The sequence below is a fragment of the Phalacrocorax carbo genome, chromosome 7 (assembly GCF_963921805.1).
Source record: "Phalacrocorax carbo chromosome 7, bPhaCar2.1, whole genome shotgun sequence".
NCBI lineage: Eukaryota > Metazoa > Chordata > Aves > Suliformes > Phalacrocoracidae > Phalacrocorax > Phalacrocorax carbo.
In genome coordinates, this window is record NC_087519.1 from 21,043,300 (window position 1) to 21,067,862 (window position 24,563).

Consider the following 24,563-nt stretch of genomic DNA (forward strand, 5'->3'; position numbering starts at 1 on the left):
ATAAAAAATAGTTTATGGTTATTTTAAAATGTTGAAATGTATCTACTTTGAAGCATGCTCCTGGAAATGGTTATATCTTAAGTGCACTCCACTTCCTGGTTAAATTCCATATATCTGTGGAAGAGTAGGGATTTGGCTTCTCTGTAGGTGCCTCTTTCAGGTTTTCTGGTTCTCTGTGCACTGATCATGCAGGCAGGAATCAAAGGAATTAAACCTTAAGCAACACTTACATAAATGTGTGTGTAGTTAGTGAAGTTAGGCTCTTGAATTTCATATTCACCAAATGGGTGGAATAGAAACTTTTCACTTCCAGAGGCAGCGAGTGTACAGTCACGCGTGTGAGGTTGAAGTTGTCTCCTATTATTAATGTGCAGAGGTGTGAAGATATTGCCGATGGGTAAAGGAACACAGAACTGGAATGTTTTCCACTGTCCAAGCATGCAGCCCTTTCATAATAACTCCTTTCATAAACAGATCGTGCTCCATGTGACAGCAGTGATGTATTTTGCCATCTACCACCATTATGATGCTGTTCTAGCATCTCACTTTTCTAAATGATTAGAAATCTTTTTCTAATTCCAAGTCTACATTTATTCATTGCTGGTTCATAACAATTTGTTCTTGAATCCTTTCACTTAAATTATTATTCTCTTTCCCTGATGTTTACACAGTAAATTTTTGTTTTGTTGGTAGCCATATTCTTTCTCAACTTTTTTTTTTCTAGACTCAACAAATGTGGCTATTTTGCAGAGACAGATCCAAGTTCCTCTGTGTTTGCTTTGGGCTGACTGTAACAAGCCAACCCAGATGTGGATCTGCTGATCCATAGTCATAGAGAACAAGGCTGGAAAGAGCATTGGGAGGTCCCCCAGGCCGTCCTCTACCCAAAGCCACCAGCCATGCTGACAGACAGACGTCCTGCATCTCAGCCATGCTCAGCTCAGCGTGCAGTCCTCTTGGAGCATGATCTGCTAAAGCGAGGGCCAAAGCAACCCAATTTGTTGTCAGTTAAGGATTTTGGTTATCTGCTGATAACAGAGCCTGTTCCATATCCCAGGATTTCCTTCTGCGTGATTACTTTCATCTAGGTTGATTTCTCAGAACCAGGCTGAATCTGTTGCACTGTTTTCTGTGCAAGCTAACTTTGACAGTTCCTCTCAAGGTGGATTATCCACATGCTCAGGCATCTATCCAGCCTCTGCAGGGAGTGGATATCCATGTGAATGGAACAGTCCTGTGAGTACTGCAGCTTGCACTAATGTGGCAATCTGCCTTCATTCGAAAAGCAGGAGAAGACTCCTGGAAAGGGCCAGCTGGCTGTTCATGTTTCCTCTTGGCACAAACTTTCCATGTTTCTAGAGGGAAAGGGAGAGAGACCTTCTAGGGCCAGCAAAGCACAGGGGAAAAAACTCTGCTCAGGTCATCTTGCACAAGACCAGAAAGGTGAACTAGACAGCACAGCACAGCCTAGGGAGCATGCGTATGCCTTAATAAATGAATTTACAAGTGAGCAGTGAGCTATACTTGGACTGCTGAGGGGAAGAGGAGGTTAGGACTGGCTGAGAGTTTGGTGATGTTGAAGTTCAGATGGCCAAGGTCAGACAGATCTGGAATGCCAGGGATTGCCTAGCAATCTGCAGGGGGAAACTCCCCGGGAAGGTTACAGCTTCATTAGGGAATTTCCCCCATGTATTGCCAGTGTGCTCTCAGAAACAGCTGTAGATGTCCTTTTCTAATGTACATTTTGTCTTCCTTTCTTACTGCACTACAGTGTCATAATAAAGCTACGTTATTCTCATGCAAAGTCAGGTTGTGGCAGTGTTATCGGCTAGTGTCAGAGCAGCGTAGCTGTCATCACCGCTCTTATTTCTGAAAGTGTTTAGGGGACAATAAATTGGTCTTATAACTTGTGCCTTGAAAAACCTCCCTGCTCAGAGTGTATCTTAGTGGGTTTTATTGCAAAGCGTATTTCATCCTACTTTCCCAAATGCTTCTAAGTGGTAGCAGTACTTTAAGAAGACGCAGGTGTCAGATAGCAGCGATGGAGATGAAAGATCTGCTGCTTTAGAAACCTAGTGAAGATTGCTTTCTGGAGGAAAGTCAGGGTTAGACATTACTCTAAGGACTCACATCCTCAGTGAGAGGCAACCCAGCAGAAAAAATAACCTTCCAGTTCAGAAATTTCAGCATTGAGAGACAGAAGGCAGTACTATCAATGGCAATAAAAATACGAAGTGAAATACTTTAATAATGAAATATTTAAAAAGAAATCCCTTTTGAAGGCCTGTAATCTAAAAGATGTGCAAATGGTATTTATTGTATGCGGGGGGTTTGCAGACTCATTTCACTAAAGTCATTGATGAAACAATTAAAGGTCACTGTTGAGGGATGATAGAACTAAGAGACATCTGCCTTGGGTGGAATGTCATTTTTGTGTTTCACCAAATTTATTAGGTTTTTAAAGGGCCAGGAGAGAGAGATTACAACATTGTTTCTTGGGTCAGATGAGATTATATGGGACTGTACTCTAAATAGTTTATTATTCCCTGATTCATTTTAGCATGTGTTCTGAATCTTGCAGGAAAAGAACAGGCAGATAATTTGAAAACCTTCATCAGTCAAAAATCTGGTATCTGTCAGACAGATCCCAACCAAGAACTGCTCGTTTTTTCAATAACAGAGATTCGGGTAGCAGGCTAAGAGATGAGACTTATTTCCCCTTCTTGATTTGACTTGGCTGCACTTACAGGCTTGCAGAAGTGGTTGGTTACAGTGTCAGGGAAGGCAGGTTTTTTTATGCGAGATAGGTAGGAGGCTGAGCAACCTTCCCCACTAGACATTCCCTTCTGTCTAGTGAGAAGTCCTGACCCTGCTGGAGTCAGCCCTGCTGTCTATTTGTGGTCCCACGTTACTCTGCTGCCTCACCTTGTACAGTTACATAGTTGCCGTCTTCCACTAGTAGGTGAAGCAGATCCAGGTGTCTCATTTTGTCGTGTTCTTTTGGCATTCACACCCCACACTACTTGAGCAAATAATGCTCATGGACCACAGAAAACAGCCTGTTTCTGCTCGTTCCTTCTGCCAAGCAAAACCTTCTCTCAGCTGAATTCCTCCACAGTGCTGCTGCATATCTTACTACTTCCCAGAACTCTTGCTTTCCAGGGAAGATTGTAGACCCATCCTTGTTTATCACAGGTTAGGATGGGTTTTCAGGTGGGGAATAGCTGCCTCACTCTTCCCATTCTCCCTTCTCACCTCACAACTACTGTATCTTCATCACTAGATTTGTCACCCGATTTCCTGGGGGTAAAGGCTTTCATTTGTTATGTGTAGATGTGGCACTTAGGGACATGGTTTACTGGTGGACTTGGCCTTATTAGGTTTACAGTTGGACTTGATGATCTTAAAGGTCTTTTCCAACCTAAGCAATTCTATGATTCCTCCTGGTGCATCTAGCAAGATGATCCCAATCACCATCCACAGACATTTTCCTAAGGTTGCCATTTCCAGGGGAAATAAGAGAGAGATGCTTTTTCTTTCTGCTTACTGCCAGTTCCTTCATTTGCTATAAATACCATTTGGGCATTGTTATGGCTAAGGACTTCTAAATGGAAAGTTTATCTTCTGGAAAAGGAAGTGTGGGTAACATTGCTGTCTATTTGAAGAGATGGGTTTATTTCTAGGAAAGGAGGAAAACTAAGTCTTCTGGATCCTGAATATTCCAAGGTGGCAGAAATAAGAAAAAAAAAAGTTTAAAAAACCCAGGGAAACAGTGGAGACTGAAGTATTTTTTAAGACAACTGCCTTTCTGGAGCTGAAACTAAAATACACTGACAGCAGAAAACGCTATGTAGAATTTAAATAATATAAGCAATCTGCCCCTCTTGCAAAATCTGGTTTCCCCTACTTACTCATATGACCTTCCTCCATGGCACCAGCTGCAAATATAGTTGTGCTGCTGATCCTGTTTGCACACGCTGAGCAGTGGGGACTTCATCTCATTGTAAATCACTACCAAGTACTTAAGCAGTGTTCCATAGTAATGCGCAGTGCCATACTTTTTATCTGTGTATATGGTTTATATGCACAAGTTGTATAATTGTGGCATTTTTTTTAAAACATCTTGCTTTCAGCTATGTAGAATATCATGAGAGATAACTGGAATTGTTTATAGCCTTTTGTGCCCAAAGCAGCTGAGAATCCCAATACAACTAAGATGAGTTTGTTAATTGTCAGTTTGCTTTAATGTAATAAATCAGAAGCTTAATCTGTTCTTGAAATATTTATTCTGTTGTTATTCCATTCTTCTTAATTGTTTTTTATTCATAAGAAATTATTCATGGTAAATATGTATGTATTTTATACTTTACATGCACATGTGTATATATTTATACATTTATATGTTGCTATAGATTGGTAAGGCATCTAAAACAATTATGTTAGTAAGGCCATCACATAATAACATGAAAGTAGACAGTGAGGCAGCTCTCCCAGTTTTGTGTGCAAGTGGTCACACAGGCAGCCAGGACAATCTGTGATTTTCCTCACTGCACAAAGGGATCTGAGTGAGTGCATTACAGGATTCCCTTTTCAGGTGTTTGGCATTGGCCTGTGCTGATATAAAGAGTAGCCTGTATCTCTTTGTTAAATTGGTTTGAAAGCAACCGCTTGGTTTGAAAATGTACCTAGTGCCCTGGTACATTCTGTTAGTTGATAGACAGATGGCCAGGGCAGTAAATATATGCAATCCTAAAGAAGGCTCCATCTGAGCCTTGCCACAAGACATGAAAAGCAAATGAAAAACTTCTCAAAGTTGTTTTCTGTCTTCAGTGCAAAGTGTCTTGGCATTTGGGGCAGACTTTAATGACAGCTGAGGGACGGCTGAGTCGGTCCCCCATTCATTGCATGGAGCGTGGCCGTCTGCTCTTGCCATATGATGAGGAGGGGTGGCCCCCATGTGCAGAATTTGCCCTTGTCCAGGCCAAACTGTAGTGTGGTTTTGCTCATCTCTCTGTTTAGAATTAGACTCTAAGTTAAATATGATGAAAGTGCATTACCAGAAATACAGACATGCAGGTATTTTCTGACTGTAGATAAAGATTCCATGCCTGAACAAGAACCTGGATCTAACAGGATGGCAGGTTTGGTGGCATTTATAGAGTATAAATCATGCATGATTGAAATGAAATGTATTTTAGTAGCAGATAGCTGAAAAGCCTTGCAATGTACTCCTAATTCAGTGGCATTGCCTTGGGCTACTCTGAGGCCTCTTTTTTAAACTCAGACATTAGCACAAAGCACACCTCTGACTGCAGGCATTTAAAGATCAACAAGGGCCAAAAAAGCTTTTAAGATCCAATGAAACCAGGAAAACAACCATGTTGCCTTTCAGTGTCAGGTTAGATTTGCCTTCTTATGAGTGCGGCTATTTCAGGTACAGAGTGCTTAGTGGTTTGGGTCTTGTTGTGTGGAGAAAGTGTTCCCCAGAAAACATCGGTTTCTTTCACCTGCAAACCGCAATGTGCTGTGAAAAGGCGGGACTGTAGCCACAGAGACCCAGGGGGACGAAGGAAATCTGGCTCAAAGGGATGAGCATGGTTTTCTGAAACACGGTATCAAAAAGAGCACTTAAAAGGAGAGAATGCTTTTAGAGCAGATGATACACCGCAAATTGGGCAGGTCACGTTGCTTGTAAGCTTGAAATTCTTCCTGGATTGCCAGTACTGTTCTCTTAGCAGCAATATTTGTGCTCTGCTTAGAATTGCAACAGGAGGGGTTTGTTATTCTCTTTTCAGCAACTGTAAAATGTTCTGCTTTTCTGTACGATAACAGGAAATCCCACTGTCATCTGCAGCATCTAAATATCTGTATATGGGATATAGCTGCTGCTTGCCCTTTTGTGGTTGTGTCTTCATTTTTATCTTAGCATTATTGAAGTTCAGGCATTGCTGTCATGTATGTACTACAAGCGTAGTTCTACACCCCTGAGCTGTAAAAATCTTTATAGTATCTTTTAAGCCAAGGGATAATGTAACGTTAATATTATGCTGTATCTTATATATGTATATGTAATATACAACAAAATAACTCTATTCAGTCTCAATTTTTAAAAAGGCATTATTTTAGAAGTAGGGGTTTATACATTAAAACGACATGGATTAGAACTGCTAGAGAGCTGGCTCATCTGGCCGTGTTTCTCATTTCCCACAGCAGCAGCACTTGTACTGAGCTGCAGAGGCATTCCCACTTGTTTTGGTAAACTCGTTGCATGGCTTTTATTGGCCATGTCATCCAAAGTAGAACAAGGGAAGTTCTAGCCGTTCTTCTGGAAACATACTGGATATCATTTCCTCACTTTTTTCAAGCCAACTGCATTTCACAGGAACAAGTTAGAAACACTTAAAAGGAAAGAGGGAGTGCAGAAACACAGGGAAGTGGCTCAGGAGCAATGGTTATGTCATTGCTGTTCAGCATGGCAGCAGCAGAGGTCTCAGGAGGGGTTTTCAAATAAAATGAGGAGCAGTTTTGGGCCATGTGGAAAAATATATTGAAAGAAAATAAACATATCTCTATAGGAGAAATAAAACCTGCCCTCCCAGTGCCCCTACCTGGAGAACTCCTTGGCAGAATAAGGGGATGGCTGCAGACTGGTAGGGAGCTGGGTTGGGCTCTCTCTGGAGTGCCAGGTCTAGCCAGGGAGAGACTAAGGTTAACGTGAGTGACGAGGCAGCTGGGGCCACAAGTGACACACAGTGCCTCTCTTTCTGAAGAGTAACTGTGCAGAAGGAGGTAACTCAGTGGTGTAACTGTACAGCAGAAGTAGGGCTGGCTGTGCTGGTGCCCTCAGTTCAGCCTGTTGGGACAAGCACAAGCTTGTGCCGCACGTGGGAGGGGAGGGCCCTGCCGACCAGGAAAAGGCCGGCGTTATGCTTGTCTCTACCAGCCCCAAGGAGATGGGCCTGGGGAACTGGTCAGCCCTGTGTCAGTCTCTGGAAAGGTTTCCTTTGGAACCTAGAATACCTCATTCCCAGGCTGGTGCCATGAAAATCTGCAAGAAATGATAATCCCTATTTTGGCTGCAGCCACAGGGTGGATGGGGTTGCGCAGTGTGTTGCCTAATCTACTGGCCTAAAAATACACAAAAGGTGGTCCTTTGGGCGTACGGGGCAGAGGAGAGCCTTTCACAGGGTGGAATTTCAACCATTTAATCAAAGAAATGGTCTTCTAATGGCTGCCTTTTTGTTCTTTCAGAGGATGACATGAATAACTACATCAGTCGATATCGCAGTGAGCCTAGCAGTGGTAAGTTTTTCTTGACAATATCAATGTGAACTGCCTTTTTGCACTGCGCGGTGTGCTGGACAGTGGTGTAGGTCCATCCTGGAAATTAAACCGACTGTGGCATCTCTTGGTTCGCTCCATGGAAGTTTGTGCCGAAGCAGTATTTCTCTAAAGGTTGAAGGGCCCCAGGTTTGCACCTGCTGGAGGCACTCGTAATAGTTTGGAGATCTGGGAGAGGTTAATTCCCCCTAGCTAGGCTGTCCAGTCTGCAGCACAGTTTAAATGGACGTGAGGAGGAACAGCGTGGGCAAAATAAAGGAAGAGAAGTGGGAAGTAGCTTAGCCCAGCACCGTGCTGGGAACCTTTCAGAAAGATTAAACTGAACAGTAAGAAACCTCAGCGGCAGGCACCGTCTGTGAACTGAGGTCAGGCTTCAAATGGAGGTCCGCGGGGGCTCTCTGCCAGTGGTCAGAGCTTGGCAGGCCCCGCTCTGCACGTCTGTCAGCGCGTGGGGGCCTTGCCGGGCTCCGGGCGGCTGGGCGCAGGCTGCCCGGTACAGAGGTGCCAGTGCTGGGAGGTGGCTGAACAGGCGTGCTTTGAAATGGCATGGTAAGTGAGGCTGGGCGGGTGGGGTGTCCGCACCCCCCACCCCTTATGTATCTGACACTTCATATATATATTTAAAAAAAAAAAAAGCGCGTGTGTGTAGGTGTAATGTATTATATATGCGTATCCCAGTATATACATCCCTATGTATATATGTGGCAATAGATAAAAAAAGATGTGTGTCTGCATATACACGTGCATATCATATGTGGAAGGTGTGGATGTATGTGTGTACACATGTAAGTATAATGTATTATATGCATATATCCCATATATACATCCCTATATATAGTGTGTACATACACAGTGAAATAGAGACATATATAAAAAGATACATATATCTATATAAGGATGTGTCTGAGTATACATTATATATATAAAATGTGTGTATATATGTGTATGCATATAAATCTATGATGTATTATATATGTATATCCCACATATATGCACAGAAACCCAGATACACATATAAAAAAGACATAAGTAAAAATATATACATGTTCATACATATATGTGTATAATGTATCATATATGTATCTCCAAACATATATACATCCTCATATATATATGCATATGATAAGTTTTATATACATATAAAGGTATGTATGGCTATATATATACATATATGAAGATACATGTGTATGTCTTTATATGTAAAGTTATGTGTGTGAGAGGCTATGTCGTGTATATAGAGAGATATTTTATCTAAATACATATATTAAATATGTAGAAGTATACACAGATATATGTAAAGGGGTTGGGGTGAGAGATGGCTTCTGAACATATGTGTATATGTTACAGACATTAAAAATATATCTGTATAATGTATTATCTATGTATATCCCTACACATACATACAGATGTATATGTAACAAGAATACATAAAAGTGTGTGTAAGTGTATGGTCGTAAATATATCTGTGTATAATGTAGTATATATGTACACCCCTCATTGATATACATGGAGAGAGATATATGCTTATTAAAGATCTAACAGTTAAAGCTGTATTCTTATGTATAATATGTATTATGTATATATTTTATATATAAACTATATGTGTTTATGTATGTGTGATATGTATATATATAAAATGTGAGATGTGTGTGGCAGTGTCTGTATATACATACATATTTTGTATGTATTCTGTACTATATAAAGTATGAATGTATATACATCTTATGTATATCCCCATATATACACACACAGATATACATATTTATATATTAATATATGTATACGTGTACACGCATATGAATATATGTCTACATATGCCTCTCTATATGTAAATAACTATGAAGATGATTGTGTGTTTAGACATATATTTTGTTATATATAAAAATATACAAATGTGTGAGCATATGTAGATATAATGTATTATATATCTATATCCATATATATACACATACCTAGATATATATTTATATATAAAGATATGCCTGTGTGTATACATATGTAAGTCTATCTAAAGATCATAAAAGGGTGTATGTGTGTATGACTGCATATGTAGAGAGGTGGTTGTATATAATAAATATCTATTAAAAGGTGTGTATAAGGTCACCGATTTTATATGGATTTTCTGTGTATTCTATAGTATGTATAAAGTATGTATACAAGTGTATACATATATTGGGATAATGTATATGTCTATCCCCATATATATACATGGGGATATATAAATACATATATCTATATCTTTATATATAAATATATGTGAGAAAAACTGTATAAACTGTATTTCAGATTTGTTATGTAATATATATAAAACGTGTGACTGTATGTACGTATACTTTTAATATATAGCTCTGTGTGTGTATAATGTATAATGTATTATATGCCTATATCCCTATATATAAATTCCCCATATACCTACAGAGAGAGAAAAAAGCAAGAAAGGTGTACATATGAGTGAGTATCTATTTTATTTAGAAATAGGTAATTATATATATTTTAAAAGGGGATGAGAGAGACTCTGTCTGTATATATATACACACGTATCTTTTTCATTTGTATTATGTATAAGCTATATTATTATGTAAAATCTGTATAATTATGTATATATTTTATATATAAACTATGTGTATATAAAGCTATTGACGCAGGTGCGTGCACATGTGTGTAGACAGATGTAAAGATAGGTGTAGCTACATAGCTATTTTATATATATAAATATATGTAGAGACATATGTGGGTGGGTATGTGGGAGTCTATATATATATATAGTTTATTAGAAAATATATGAGTGTATATAACACATGTATTATATATTGCATATAATAGATATTAAATCTGTTTACATATATAGGTGTAATATAAATGTGGATACTTATATATACACAGATATGATCTAAATATGGATAAATGTATGTATAAAGATATGTATGTGTGTATATAAAATCTGTATATATGTGTGAGAGACTATCTATACACACAAATAATATACATATCTATTAAAAATGTGTGTACACGTATAGCATACAGTATTATTTGTGTATATGCCTCTATATACATCCCCATTATATACATGGCTATAGAAAAAAAGATGTATGAATCTATACAAATGTCTATGTATGTTTAAAAAGATACATGAAAAGGAGGGGGAGCTATGAGTGTGTGTATATACATATAATTTTATATGCGTGTGTTTTCATGTGTAGGTATAATGTATTATATATGTATATCCTTATATATACATTTCCCCATGTATGTATGCACACAGCAAGAAATATATTTATATATAAAGGGGTGTGTGTGTATATATATAATTATATATAAAAATATGTGTGTGTCTATTCTATTTAAAGCTAGATAATTATCGGTTTTTAATATGTATACTATGTGTGCATATGTATACTATGTATTTACATAGTATATGTATCAAATGTCTGTGTGCATATATGTACATGTACTGTATTTATATATGGGGGGTTCTTACATATTCCCCATATCTATATGGATAACCCTAGATATAAATATGTAAATATGTGTATATAAATGTGTGAGTGTGTATACACACATGTATATATTGTATAGAATGTGTGCGCATATGTATATAGATATATGGTATTACTTATAGATTGATATCCCGCTATATTAATCCCCTTTATATACATGGCGATGTATATAAAGATGTAGCTATGCATGTATGTGTTCATGTATAGGTATAATGTGTATATTTTATACATATATATACACACACCCCTCTCCCATAAATATATATTTACAGACACAGCGAGCTATATACATAGATATGTGTGTGTCTATATATTTAAAGGGGGGGGCCATGTATTGTATATGGGGCTCTAATGCATACACATATTCCCTGTATCTATATGGCTAACTATATATAAAAAGATTATGTGTATATAAAAGGGGGTGTGGGGGTTGGGGGAAGACCATGGTTTATACAATGTATGTGTACATATGAGCACATATATAGGTATACAGTATTATTTACAACTGTATATACATTCCCAGTATATACATAGGGCACTATATATATATTTTAAAAGTGTGTGTATATATAAAAAATTAAAGGGGGATGTCCATATATAGGCATAATGTATTATGTATGTCTATCCTTATATCTACATTACACACACTGTCGCTAAACCCAGTAAGGTTTTGGTTTTTTGTGTGTGTGTCTGTTCATATTCTGTTTTAACTGTGGAGAATTACATGCATTGGAAGCAGGGTGTCTGTACCAAATGTCTTGTGTGTATGTAGGTAGGTATAATGTATTTTATAGATATATGTGCAGGTCCTTATACATACACACACGCCCCGTATGAGTAAATCTATATAGAGTTTATTTGTGTGAGCAACTGTGTGTGTATCTACATAGTATATATGCTCTGTGTGTGCACATATATACAGTATTATTTATAGCTATGTATCCCTCTATATACAGTCCCATTATATATAAAAGCAATATATAACTAAGGGGGTGGGGGAGGGCGTATATATGTGGAAGGAGTATGTCTGTATAGCTGTCTGTATCCATTCCCCACAAATAGACAAACACACAGATGCATAGATATATACAGACAAAGCCAAGGCAGGGTGGGACAGTGTTAGTGTACGCTATTTGATGAGAGGTAATTATATGTATGTATTTAAAGGGGGGGCCTGTAGTAGCGTGTACGCGTGTATAGATCTCCCTGAAATGCCTCTCTGTGTGTGTGTATAGAGTGAACAAGCAAAAGAGGTATCATGTATTATATATGGCGTTACACAGACACACTTTTTCTGTCTCCTGCCCCACTGTATCTTTATGGATAAGGCTATATATAGAGTGTGTGTACACACATATAATACATATGTATACATATCTAGATGTATGCAATACTAGTTATATATTAATAAATAGCATCCTCTATACACCCTGATTATATATGTGGACACATAAAAGATGTGTACATCTAGACATAGAGATATATCTTAGTTTTTAAAAACTATATAAATAAAGGGTTTGGAGAGCTGCAGGGATATGTTTGTGGATAGGTAGTTTCACATATGTATGCCATTTTATATATATTCTTTCTCTCTTTCCATAAACACACAGAGTAATATACATAGAGAGGGTATGGGTGGGTGTGTAAACTTAGATAATATGTAATTATAGATATGTATATACATGTTTTATATAATATGTAGGCACATCTGGCTATATATAGTGTTATTGATATATGCCCATTTTATTTATACAGAGCTAACTCTGTCCATAAAGATGTGCGCATCTATATATGTGTCTATAAAAAAAGCTCTATAAATAAAGGGGGATGGGTAGTATCTTTTATGTATCTATCTGTGAAATAGCTACATCAAAAGCTCTCTGAGGGCACCGCACACGCACCCTGGGGAGGCGCAGCAGGTTTGGAAACTGTTTGCCCCCAGCTGCCGGGGCCCTCCCGGGCTGTCACCTGCCCCTCTGCTCTGTTCCCTGCAGACAGCGCCGTTGCTGAGGCAGCCATCTGCGTGGTCACCACCGCCGCCATCGACGTCCACCGCCCCAACATCTCTTCCGACCTCTTCACAGTGGAGGTGCCGATGTGCCTGGGCAGCTCCGGGACATCCGCCAGCATCACCTCGGGCAGCGCCTCGCGGTCGACCGTCAGCTCAGGCACCCAGGCCTGCAGTGAGAGCAGCCAGACGCTGGGCTCCTCCCCGGACTGCAGCACACCCTGCGAGGATGCTGCTGCAGAGGCCGGTGCTGGCCCACGGGCTGGCCTTGCGCCCACCCGGCAGCGGGCGGCCCATGCCATGGTGCAGGAGCTGCTCTCGTCCCTATCAGAAGAGGCCTGCCTGGCACAGAAGGGGCTTGATCCTGTCAACCTGAAGCTGCCCAGCCCAGCAGGCTCCACGGGGGCCAGCCCCAACCTGGGCCACCGGCTCAGCGTCTACAACTGCAGGAACCAGGAGAGCCTTGATGTCTTCCAGCTCAAGCCACTCATCGACTGCCCACAGGGTGCCCCGATGATTGATGAGAAGTATGGGGTGCTGGGTCCCCCAGAGCCACGGCTGGGCAGGGTTCCTGAGGCATAGGGACAGCCCACCAGACCGCAGACAGCTGTGGGGATGTACTCACCACCCTGGGGCTGGAGGCTGCCGCAGGCGAGGGGGCAGTGCTGGAGACAACCCGTGGCACCTCCTGCAACAGCCACCAGCCTGAGGCCACGCCAGCATCGCCACTGCTCACCAGTGCCTGCAGTGCATGATGACCTGCCCTACCACCAGCCCTGGGCCTGCCGAGACCGGCGGTGTCCTCTGGGCCACAAGGGACCTTCCAGCAGTCCTAGGCCACCATGGCCCCACAGCACCTTGTGAGACAGGCAGACTATGGACCTGTCCTGCCACCAGCCCAACAGTACCCAGGAGCACCATGTACCTTCCACCAGTACAGGGCTGGCCACAGACCCACTGTGCCTGGGGGCAGGACAGAGCTGCTGGACAGCTTGGGCCCAGCCTGGCCCCCCAGCCTGAACCTACCTGGGGGGCTGAGCGGGGAGTGGGGACAGGAATAAACTCTGACAAACCCATGCTGCCTCCTCCCTTCTGTCCCACTCATTCCTTTTCCAGCCTTCCTTCCACCCCGCCATGTGCCATCCTGTTACCCACAAAAAAAAAAACACCACCCCCCAAACCCAACACCACAGTGACCCCACCTCTTTCCAGTACAAGCCTTTATTTGCCACCCCACACCCCAGGTGCTGTGCAGGGTCCATCACCGTCACTCACTTCTTCTTCAGGAGCTCCGTCATCTCAGGCACCACCTGCAAACACCAGTGCTGGGGTAGTGCGTGTCTCCCTCTGACACCCCCACACTCTCCACCTGCAGCACCCAACCCCCAGTCACACCCCCACCCTCCTGCCCAGCACACCACTCCAGGGGCTGTGGGTCACCCCAGCTCGCAGCACCACCCGCCCCCTGCTTCCCTCCTGCTGAATAAAGCCCTCTTAATTATTTAAGAGAACTACATTTCCATTAGGTGGAAATAATGCATTCGTACAAAATTTATTAAGGAAATTGTCTACATGGTGTTTCTTCAGAATGTGACTTTGGCTTACGAAAAGGCCTGCGCTCGTCGCTGAGCCAGCGGGCATTAGTTCAGGAATGGCATTAAGTAAGTGCTGGCAGCATTTCTGCCCATGCCTCTCCACAGAGCCACTACAAGCGCCCACCAGTCACACGTGTGGCTGTGTGCGCACATGGGCTGTGGGCCCCGGTGGGCTAAGCTCACAGCTCAGTTTGCCCAGTGAGAACTGCAGGTTCCTCCTGGGCACTGTAAGGCAGCAAGCCCAGGCAAAAATAACTCCTCCCACCAACTCTGTACTTTCATACTTTATGAAGCTTAAAAATACACATAAGCACCCATGTAGTTATTTCTCAAAACTGTTCCTATTCAGGAAACTAGCTCGAAGGCAGGCTGCGACACCCCCGCCCCAACACAGGACAGCTTCTCCTTCCTGGGATTTAATTTTTATGCAAGAAAATAAATCAAAGCAAATGCTTGAACTCCCAAAGCACTCTCATACAGACTGACTGGCTTATATTAGCTAAGCTATCAATCATTAGCTCTCAGTTATCCCGTGCGTCTCCAAGTTTAGCCTCACCTGAAACAAGTCTGCCACCAGTCCATAGTCTGCCACTTGGAAAATTGGAGCTTCTGGGTCCTTGTTAATAGCAACAATGGTCTGCAAGCAACAGTAAAGCACCATGTGACTATATATTGATTAATGTCTACGGCCGGGTTACAGAAACAGGTCTTATCTAGAAAACATGGGCTAAATTCACTCCAAGCTCCTAGAAGCAGATCCAGATCACAGCATTTAACAAACATTTTTCTTTTCCACCTCAAATACAAATACCCCCTGTTCCCAAAAACTCCTTTCCCTGCTCATTGTGTATTTCAGGGCTTGCCTTCCCTGTTGAAAAGTCTAGGGGAAAAAAAATTACTACAGAAGTTTACCTGCAAGATGTAAGCCATACCATTACAGAAATAGATCAGAGGGAGCATTTAAAACAATAAAGCCATGCCTAAAGGCCTCTGTACTTACTGTGGGACTTATCATTTAGTTTGTCACACAGTAGAAAAATGCACATGAGCGAAAGCCCAACACAACAGTCCAGGAAATGTCTTTCTTGGTTTAAACTCTGCCATACAAGTAAATCATTCTGTAAGTGTCTGTAACAGCTTCCAGCAAAATAAGTGCAGGTGTCCACATCAAAATCTACACCAGCTGGGGAGCGCTCCATGAAGGATGGAAGAAGGAGGAAAAAAAAGACAACAGCTCATAAAATGAACCTTCTGCACCAAAAGCACGGTCTAAACCACAGCACTCCAATACTGCCCTTCCACCTAGAGTCCACCAGTGTGAGCTCTGGTTCGGGGCAACGAAACTCCTCAGGACAGCTCTAACCCAACAGTTACTTGATACGCTTACCTGCCGTTCCCAGGGAGCCACAGTTCTTGTGACTCTGGTTCATTCCCCCTACTGAATGTTCTTGTCCGACAGAATTAATGGCTCAGCAGCACAGGCCTAGCAGCAGAACTCAAAGATAACATGTTTGCAAATCCTGTGGTTTTAGGCCCACAGAAATGTTTTTTCTTCTCTGGTCATTTGTATCCCATGACTCACTATAACGGAGGACCGCGTCACACATGGAAGGAGGAGGTACCTGCAGCAGAGTGCTGCTGCTGCCCTCTTGCCAGCTCATAAGCAAAGACCTGCAAGCATTCCAGTAATGCTTCCCCTGAAATACTTTTCCCAAAGTTCTATTGTTTTTCTTCCAGTTCCCCCATTTGCAAATGCAAGCCTCCACCAACACTTCTATAGTGCAGGAAGCAAAATCCAGGATGCGATACCCGAGGATATTAGCTCAACAAAGACTTTCTCTAACTGTACTCTGAGGCCCTACCATGCTTGCAGAACAGCTCTCAGGGGAATGAGCTGCGGGGGCTAACACTGAGGGCTGGCTGAGCCCAGCACCTTGGGGGCTACCGTCTCTGTCCTTGTCACAAAAATAATTAACACCAGTTGCTTGCAAAACTCTCTTAAGCTTTAGTCTGGTGGTCTAAGTCCTTCCTCTGGCTCCATTGGCTGAAGTAACTTCTTAGTAAGATGTGGTTCTCTAACTCATCACTAAATCACACTTTCCATGGTAAGAAGCAAAAGCATCACCCTGCTCGCAACTGACCTTTGCAAGTTAAATCTCTTAGAAAGAAAAGATACTGTAGCTACCTTGTGATGGAATTAAAAACAAGAAAGCAACAACAATACTCCAGGTCTCCTCAAGAGCTGCATTTTCTACCTTGCTGTAAGAGGACAAATAAATTATATGTTTCACTTGGTAGAAAGCATTTGGCTACTTTGGAAAACATATCCTGAAGCATACAAGTTCACAATGCCAGTAATTCACAGTGCTGAGGGAAGACAGGGGACGCTCCAGAGAGTTCCCATGGCTGTGTAATTCTTTGCATTTGTAAAAATTGGATCTTTTCATTAAGGAAAAATATATGCTATATATATCCACCTATATGCTTTGGCTAAAAGGAAAGCAGAACATATTTCAAACATAAGTAAGTAAAACTGGATTTTACAGTAGACATTTGTTTACACTAGAAAAACTACAATATATGGGAGAAGTAAAATGGCATCTCCTATTGACAAATTTCATCTGTCCTTATTTCCTGTAAAAGAACATCTCAAAATATCAAACCCAGCATTGGAAAAGCCAAAAAAGCAGAGGTTTTGCTGTTACGTTACAGGACAATATTGCTGCTCAATATTTTTATATCAAAGGAAATTCTGGCACTGAAAGTAACAGGTTCTCAGTATTGCTGGTAGTCTTAACTGTGATACAGCAGGAGATAAACACAAACAGGGTCAGATCAAGCTTTAAGCATCTTTAAATACACAGTTCTCGGTCAATGGCTGATATTAATCCCACCCACCCATCTTCTCCCTCACCCAAAAGCACAGCTGGAGACTAAACGCCTCAAAACAAAGACACTGTGGCCCATCGGCTACACGTAGAGTCCCGGGGGAGCCGAGGACAACCACGGTAGTACCGCACCAGTGCTGCTCTCGCAGACCCTCCCACTGTCCGACCATCCCTGTCGTCTCCCTCTTGACACACTGCGAGTAGAGGAGACTACGGCGATGCTGTTCCACTAAGACCAGTGAGAATACGCTATACAGATACTGTTATTAACACTTCTCAATAGTGACCTTCATCCCTGCTCATCAATCATCCTCAATTTCTAATTGTGGTTGGTTTTCCTCTACTGTGTCGACTAACGCTAACACCACTTGAGTCCCTGACTTCAGAACACTGAGGCCCCCCAAAGGGTGCTGCATCCCATATCCAGCTTACATGATTTTCCAAAAAAACACATTTAAATAATATGTGCAAAAAGAACTAAATTGTGAGAAAGCACAGATCATCCTACCACGCAGGCTGGCTTGTAAGGACAATTACCAGTCACACAAGCTTACTAGTCTGTCACTGGTTAAACACGAGGATCTGCCTGTGAAGTTTTGCCTTTTCCTCAGTTTGATAAGCTATTCAAATTTCTGGTTCTGGTTTGTGCCAGAAAGCATAAGTTCATTCCCTGGAAATAGAAAAAAATATATATATTCTTTTTCTAAAAATTACTTGCGGGGAGGCAGGATAACCTATGGTTTTTAATGTTTGGCATTTGATAGTATGATTCAGCAGGTAATTCCGCTCCTCTTTCCAAACACTGCACTCTGGGCCAGACTGGCAATTCGCATCTCGGATTACTTCCTTTGGCAACCAACGAGTTAAACCTTTTAAAGTTTTGCTGCCATTTTATAATAGGTTTCCATTTGAATGGCTAAATACAGGAATGTCAGAGACATCTTTTACTTTATGGAATAGTAAGTTCATAATTCAAATTGCATGTTGTTATGCATGAATTAATATGTCATACTCTGAAATAAACGCAAAAGGAACTATTGTATAGAATTCAGGCATATGTGCTGGGTTTGTTTGTTGTTTTTTTTTTTAAATAGAGTCAATTAGCAGCTTCTCCTTACCACTCTGGGTCATGGTGCCATGGTTTTTCTACTGTGTTAGATGTCTTCCCACAGTATCTTTTTTTGGCAAGGCTTAGAGGGCGAGCGTGTTTTAAAGAAGCAGACAAACCGGCAATTTTAACATTAAAAAAAAATTGGAAAGTACTGATGTGAAGGCAAGGAAGTCAACTCATTTCATTCCTCAAAAATCTTTTCTAGCACATCCATCTTTATATACCTTGCTGTCTTTCATCCCAGCCAAGTGTTGGATTGCTCCAGATATTCCCACGGCGATATAAAGTTCCTAGAAGAAAACAAAAACAAGACATCTTTGGTACCCATGACATAGTTTCAGTAAGCTCTCAAACCTTACTCAAAACCCATTACATGTGGTAGTTTTTACATTACAGTAGTTTTCAATATTAAAGGCAGCTGATGATTGGTTCCCTTTCCCACCAGGGGATGCAATGTAACTGTAAAAGGAGAGTCCCAAAGGAGCATCTTGCAAAGACAGATGGGGGGAGAGATCAAAAATAAGACACTGCTCAGCTCAGGGCAATCAGTGTTACCTGTGACCCTGGAGATTCCCAATGCAAATATTAAGCATGAGAACCTACAAATGGATAATGCAGTTGCCTAATGAGAAAACCTAGGCTTTTTTGTTTGAAGTCTCTAGGATCCTTTAATTAAGACAGAACACATGAAGCTGAAATTCAGGTGTGTAAACTTTCAAAAAGTTTCATATGTGGCAGGATAGAACATTTCAGATACTGAAGTGGGCTAGTGCACTACACACTTGTAGCGACAGTTTCTATTACTTACTCCAACCCTCAATGTGCACATGCCCTAAAGCCTTTCTTCCCCTGTTCACTATCAAGTCCTACACAGGACAAATAAAGAAGTGCTGCCCAGGTAGGCACCAACATGTAGTAGGTCTTTGCACTTTGGGGCTTCCAATCTAGCATCTCTGAAGAGACACATATTCAAAGTAGATTAAAATTTATGGGCAAATAGATTGATATCAATAGTTTTAATTCACAGCAGAAAAGTATTTTTCTCTCAGGCTGAAAGTCCTCCAGGCTATAATCTATGCAAAACCAAGTACATTTTCAGCTCCATGACAGTTTTCCCACCACCACAAGTCCAAGCAGCAGTCAAACCTGTCCTTATTATGCTACCAGATTATACAGAAGAAAAACAAAGAAAGAATTCTCCACCAACTCATTCAATAAGAGGAAACTGTAGCACACAAAAGTAGTTAGGGGATCATCTGTCAAAACCAGTTAGAAGGTGATATTTATACACGCTTAGAAAAGATGCAATCTCAAATACTAACAGAATTTCTTTTTAAAAAATACCATGGTTAGTCCATATTTAAGAACATACAAATCTAATTCAAGAAATTATTTTTGGGGCCAGGCAGGGTAAGAGGGTCAAAAAACCTTATCCCTGTGCAACTGAAGATGTGCATTACAGTTAAGTGGCTTTTAACATGACAGCACAAAGCACAGCTGTGGAACAGGCATGGACCTACAGAAGAGGCTGGCAAATGCAGGTGTTCAACTACAGAGACCACGCAGACTGCTTTTTCCATATAGGCCTGATAGTCATTGTATCAATTAAAGGGAAAAATCTGGTTGCTTTCTGATGTTTCTACAGCTACAGATTTCACCTATTACATTGGGTTTTAAATAGGAATAGATAAATAAAATTTATGAAGCTTTTCTACACTTTTCTACAAAAGCTATCTCCTGTAAAAATTGAAGGGGAGGGAAAATGGAGCAGGAACAAAGTATTTTCTATTAAAAAGGCTTGCTTTGAAATTGAAACACAGAATCTAGTCTACGTATTTCCACAAACTCACGCAGCTGTTGAAGACACTCAGAAATTTCTTAGCCTCAATAGCTTTTTACTGAGTAGATTACGATTGGAGGTCAATCCATTTTAACCACAGCTGCAATGTAATATAATATGTCCGTGTAAGAACTCATGGTAAGAATGCAGTATTTTAATTATACCAAATAAAAGAACAGATGTTACAGGAAAAATTATTCTAACATCATATCGTCTTTAATACAAGCTCTTTTTAAAAATACATTACTGTAATTTGATTTTTTTAAGAGCAATTCATTAAGTGCCAGTCTTCCAGACTACCAGATACTCTTATCAGTCTGTTTACCATTGCAAAGTTCAGTCTTTGGAAAGAATCCAGCTAACCAGGAGCCAGATGCCTATCTATATATGCTATTAAAATATCTAGGAAAGACAAGGCTGTTGCATTAAAAGGGCATTTCTAAATCACCAGGCTTGCCTAAAAAGCCTTTACCATGCATCTAAGCCATGACCTTACAGATTACGTGCTTTTGGCTCTCCGGCTACGATAGTGGGTCCATTCAGTAGGCTGTAACACGGCAGATCACCACCCCAGTAACATTTTCATACAAACAACACACAGGACAGCATGTTTCCTATAAATAGTTCCATATTGGAAAATAGATTTGACTGCCTAAATCTTACGTTAAATCTGTTCTACAATTTAGTAGGAGGGAAAAAAAGGACCCACAAGGTCTGAATGATAAAGATGCAGGACTGTCCAAGTGCTCTCCAAGGAAAAAATTCAACTGGTCATCCAGAGAGGTCATAAGAGACTCAGAAATTTGGATCTCTATGTTCTTTTCAGGATTGTTTTGATGTTTTCCCTAAAATCATTACCTTCTATCATGCTGAGCCCCATCATTTCTACTGTGTTAACATTCAAAGTCCCAAGTCAGGACTCTAGCTCCAAGCACTACAAAGTAAGTGAGGGAGGAAAAACAGAAAGCGGACCAGTACCACAGAGCAGCATCGCTTCCAAATGCGTCATGCAACATGACATGCCTGCCATCACAGCAGAGAGCACATTAAGGTCTGGAAGGAGATCTCAGTTCTTTGGAGCTCATCTACACAGGAGATCCATGCCAAGGCACAAAACAGCATGAATCAGAGTCTGGATGGCACCTCTCAGGTGCCAACAAAGATGGCTTTACATTGACTTCAAGTTCTTGCTTTCTGGGTCCCTGGAAGCTGCTCTAATTACTGCTGTCAGGTGGCTGATCCACAGTCTACAATTACAGGCACTTACGTCAAAGTCCACGACATGGAGTGGCATTTATCAACTCCCTGGTGCTTGTGCACAGGCAGGTTTTCACTGAAGGGCTGCTGCCAGCAGTTTGCCACATGAGAATGGCCTAACAAAACATCTCAGATTCTGTACCAAGGGGCTTACCACACTGTCTGATACAAATGAAGTCCAAAAGCAATTAAAGTCAAGGAAAGTGAAAGTTTTGGTGGTGTAAGGGCATGGCATCAGATTAGACAATTGTCTTGCCTCACGGTAGCTTAATTTCCCACAGGAAATAACTACTGTACATACGGCACAGCCATGCCACAAACCTTTATTTTTTTATGAAGTGGATAGCAGACATCAGCGAAGGGGGACACCAGGTAAGAGTGCTAATGGCAAGAGCGAGCACAATGGAGGAAACACACAGCACAGGAAGTTGCACGGACCGCATAGCCTAAGAGCATATGAGGCAGAGGGCAGGGAGGCACAATCAGGAAGAACTTAAAGATGTGCTATTGCAGAAAGGGCTTGGTACATCAGTAACAGGAACACGTGAAGGTGGGAGCATCAGCACGTTAACATACCCATTAGGCTTCTCACAAGGGCTACAGCAGCAGCCAAAGCTGATTCTTTGTTTTAAGAGTATTTTAATTTGCCCTGCCACACAATATCCCACAAGACTCCAGTAGGAGCCAGGACCCTGACAGAGACCTCAAGGTTTGTAGGCACAGATTTGCATCGCAACAACCCTAAAATGAAAAAACCTCCAAGTGCCAGATCTATCCTATTCAAAGGCAAGATTCCAAGTCAGGAATCCAACTTATCATTTGCTCTTTAAAGTATTAATCTAGCCTTGTATTGTTTTTCAACAAACATGACCCTGGTATGTCTTGTAGAGAGTGTCATTTTATGCTAATCATTAAAATGAAAAAATTCCCCATAGCACCTAAACTCCCATTTCTGCTTTAAATGTACCCAACTTACATATTAGCATCTACAGCAAGTCCATGAGACTTCACATGCATGAATTTGCACAGCTGGCTCCTGAATCCATATAGCCAGTTACACGCCGTTTGGATAAATGTCACAAGAGTGCTGCATGTGGATGACTGTAAATACCAATATACCAACACAGTTATTTTCCTGTGTGTACTGACTCTTGCAATTATTTACAAAAGAATTTGTGGCATATATAATATTACTTCATTTTCATTTAAGAGAATATTTTAAAATGCCTTAGGCTGCCTCGGGGCAGTTAATAAGGTATATTTGCTTAAGAGAGCAACAAGAAGAGTTTTCAGTTGCAACTTACAGTGTCTTTGAATGCTGCTATAAGAGACTACTGTGCTTCCACAGGTGTAACATGAGATGAGGTAGTTACTTTGCAAGCATGCCGTCAGCTACTATCGATTTTTATGCCAATTTTTGAATTACGCTGAAAACCTTCAGTGTACATCAATTTATCATCCTACCAGTGGCATGCTTTTAAACAGGCTACTTTAATAAACCACTTTGGCACACGTACTCTTTTTAAAGGCAGCTCAGATATTTTATTTTCTTTGCAAGAGTGAAAGGACAATGAAATTACAAAGGAATCTTTGTAATGAAAATTGCTTCATACAAGAGATTCCTTCCAATTAGAAGCTATTAACCCAACAAAACATTTTCTGGTTTGACACTAGTTCGTATGTATTACACTCTGTAACAAACAACTATCCAGTACGTACTGCTTTGATGCAGTTCAATATGTTCCATTCAAGAAGCACACGTTATTAAACCATATCCCAACTACAGATTCTTTTTCACTTCAAGAACCTTTGATCAGCCAAACTGTGTAATTACTCTTAAGCATGGTTAGGGTGTCTGCGGGAGTGCAGGGCCATACAGCAATTTTTTTCTCTCTCTCTCTCTAGGGAAAAGCACATCAATTGCTTTCAGCTAAATGCACTCACATATGAATATTTTAGTACAATTTAATGTTTCTGCACCAACCCCAAAGGAGCAGAGCATCAATTTGTGAACATAGTTTTCTTGGAGTTAAAAGCTACACTGGATAATGCAGGATGAAAGGGGTTGTCAATCCTTAGCTTTTTAGCAAGTCAGAGAAAGGTAGACTGTAAATTCGGTCCCAGCTGCATACAAACAGCTCTCTGAAGTTTGCCACTATAGAGCTACTTTTCAACAACAGTGAATTATCAGAGGAGATATTCCAAAAACAATTTCCCAAGCTCGGTCAGTTTTCCCAACGCTATTCCCATCTGCTAGCTACCTAACAGCCTCAATCATTTATACAATGAGAAGTGCACCTGCTGGTCTGTTAATAAAACCCACAAACGTAATGTACAAATAACACATTCCTACAAAGAAGCTAGCTGAATATAGGAGAAATTAAGTAATGTACCATGTGTTTGAATAGAGAAACTTTAGTATCTCAATATTCTCTTGGTTGTGTAACAATTTAGGAAGTAATGAAGATCTTATCATTGCTAAGCAAGGAGCAGAACATTTTTAAAGTGAGTAAAATCAAGAGGACAGGAGTGACACTTCTCACGAAGCTAAGGGAATTAATTAGTTCATTCTGTTGTTGGTAATTTTAGGTAAGAGCCAGAGAGCAAAAAGGAACAGAAATACTGGAATAAAATATGTCCTGTTTCACTTTCCCTACACTTCCCCACAAGAGAGTGAGGGAAACAAGATTTAACAGATGTGCTAACCTGAGCAAGCAAATGATCCCTAAGAAAGAGGTGGGAAGTAACACTGAAGAAGAGTTACTGGTGCACTTTAGAGAAGACAAAACCAGGCTAGGTGAAGTATTTGATTGCTTTGCAACTGAATACAAAGAAATATAGGAATAGTGTCAATAACGTGATACTGTCTGTCTCCCTTCCTCCTACTCCCAAAGCAAGACGATGACTACTAAGTGCGAAAAAGCCACTCACTGCAGTGAAAGGGACTGCCTAGTAAAATACTGGGGCATATACAAGCTCAGAAAGCGTCCCATCCTCTTGTAAAAGAAGTGGAGCAATAGGAATTC

The 24,563-nt window shown here is 41.0% G+C and overlaps 2 protein-coding genes across 8 annotated transcripts in view; one reads left to right on the forward strand and one right to left on the reverse strand.

The window, feature by feature from the left end:
- The window catches only part of TMEM266 (transmembrane protein 266), an 87,667-nt gene extending 73,745 nt beyond the window's left edge, over nt 1-13,922 (forward strand). For all 7 annotated transcript variants that reach the window (XM_064456742.1, XM_064456744.1, XM_064456741.1 and 4 more), the window contains 2 exons: nt 7,252-7,302; nt 12,833-13,922. In XM_064456742.1, the coding sequence (XP_064312812.1) occupies nt 7,252-7,302; nt 12,833-13,428 (647 nt within the window). In that variant the 3' untranslated portion in view covers nt 13,429-13,922. The remainder of the gene's footprint in view (nt 1-7,251; nt 7,303-12,832) is intronic.
- Nucleotides 13,923-14,051: 129 nt separating this feature from the next.
- Nucleotides 14,052-24,563, reverse strand: part of ETFA (electron transfer flavoprotein subunit alpha) — a 32,873-nt gene continuing 22,361 nt past the window's right edge. Inside the window, exons 10-12 of the mRNA XM_064456753.1 lie at nt 18,665-18,730; nt 14,998-15,078; nt 14,052-14,156 (exon numbers count right to left, since the gene is read on the reverse strand). Coding sequence (XP_064312823.1) covers nt 14,118-14,156; nt 14,998-15,078; nt 18,665-18,730 — 186 coding nt within the window. The 3' untranslated portion in view covers nt 14,052-14,117. The remainder of the gene's footprint in view (nt 14,157-14,997; nt 15,079-18,664; nt 18,731-24,563) is intronic.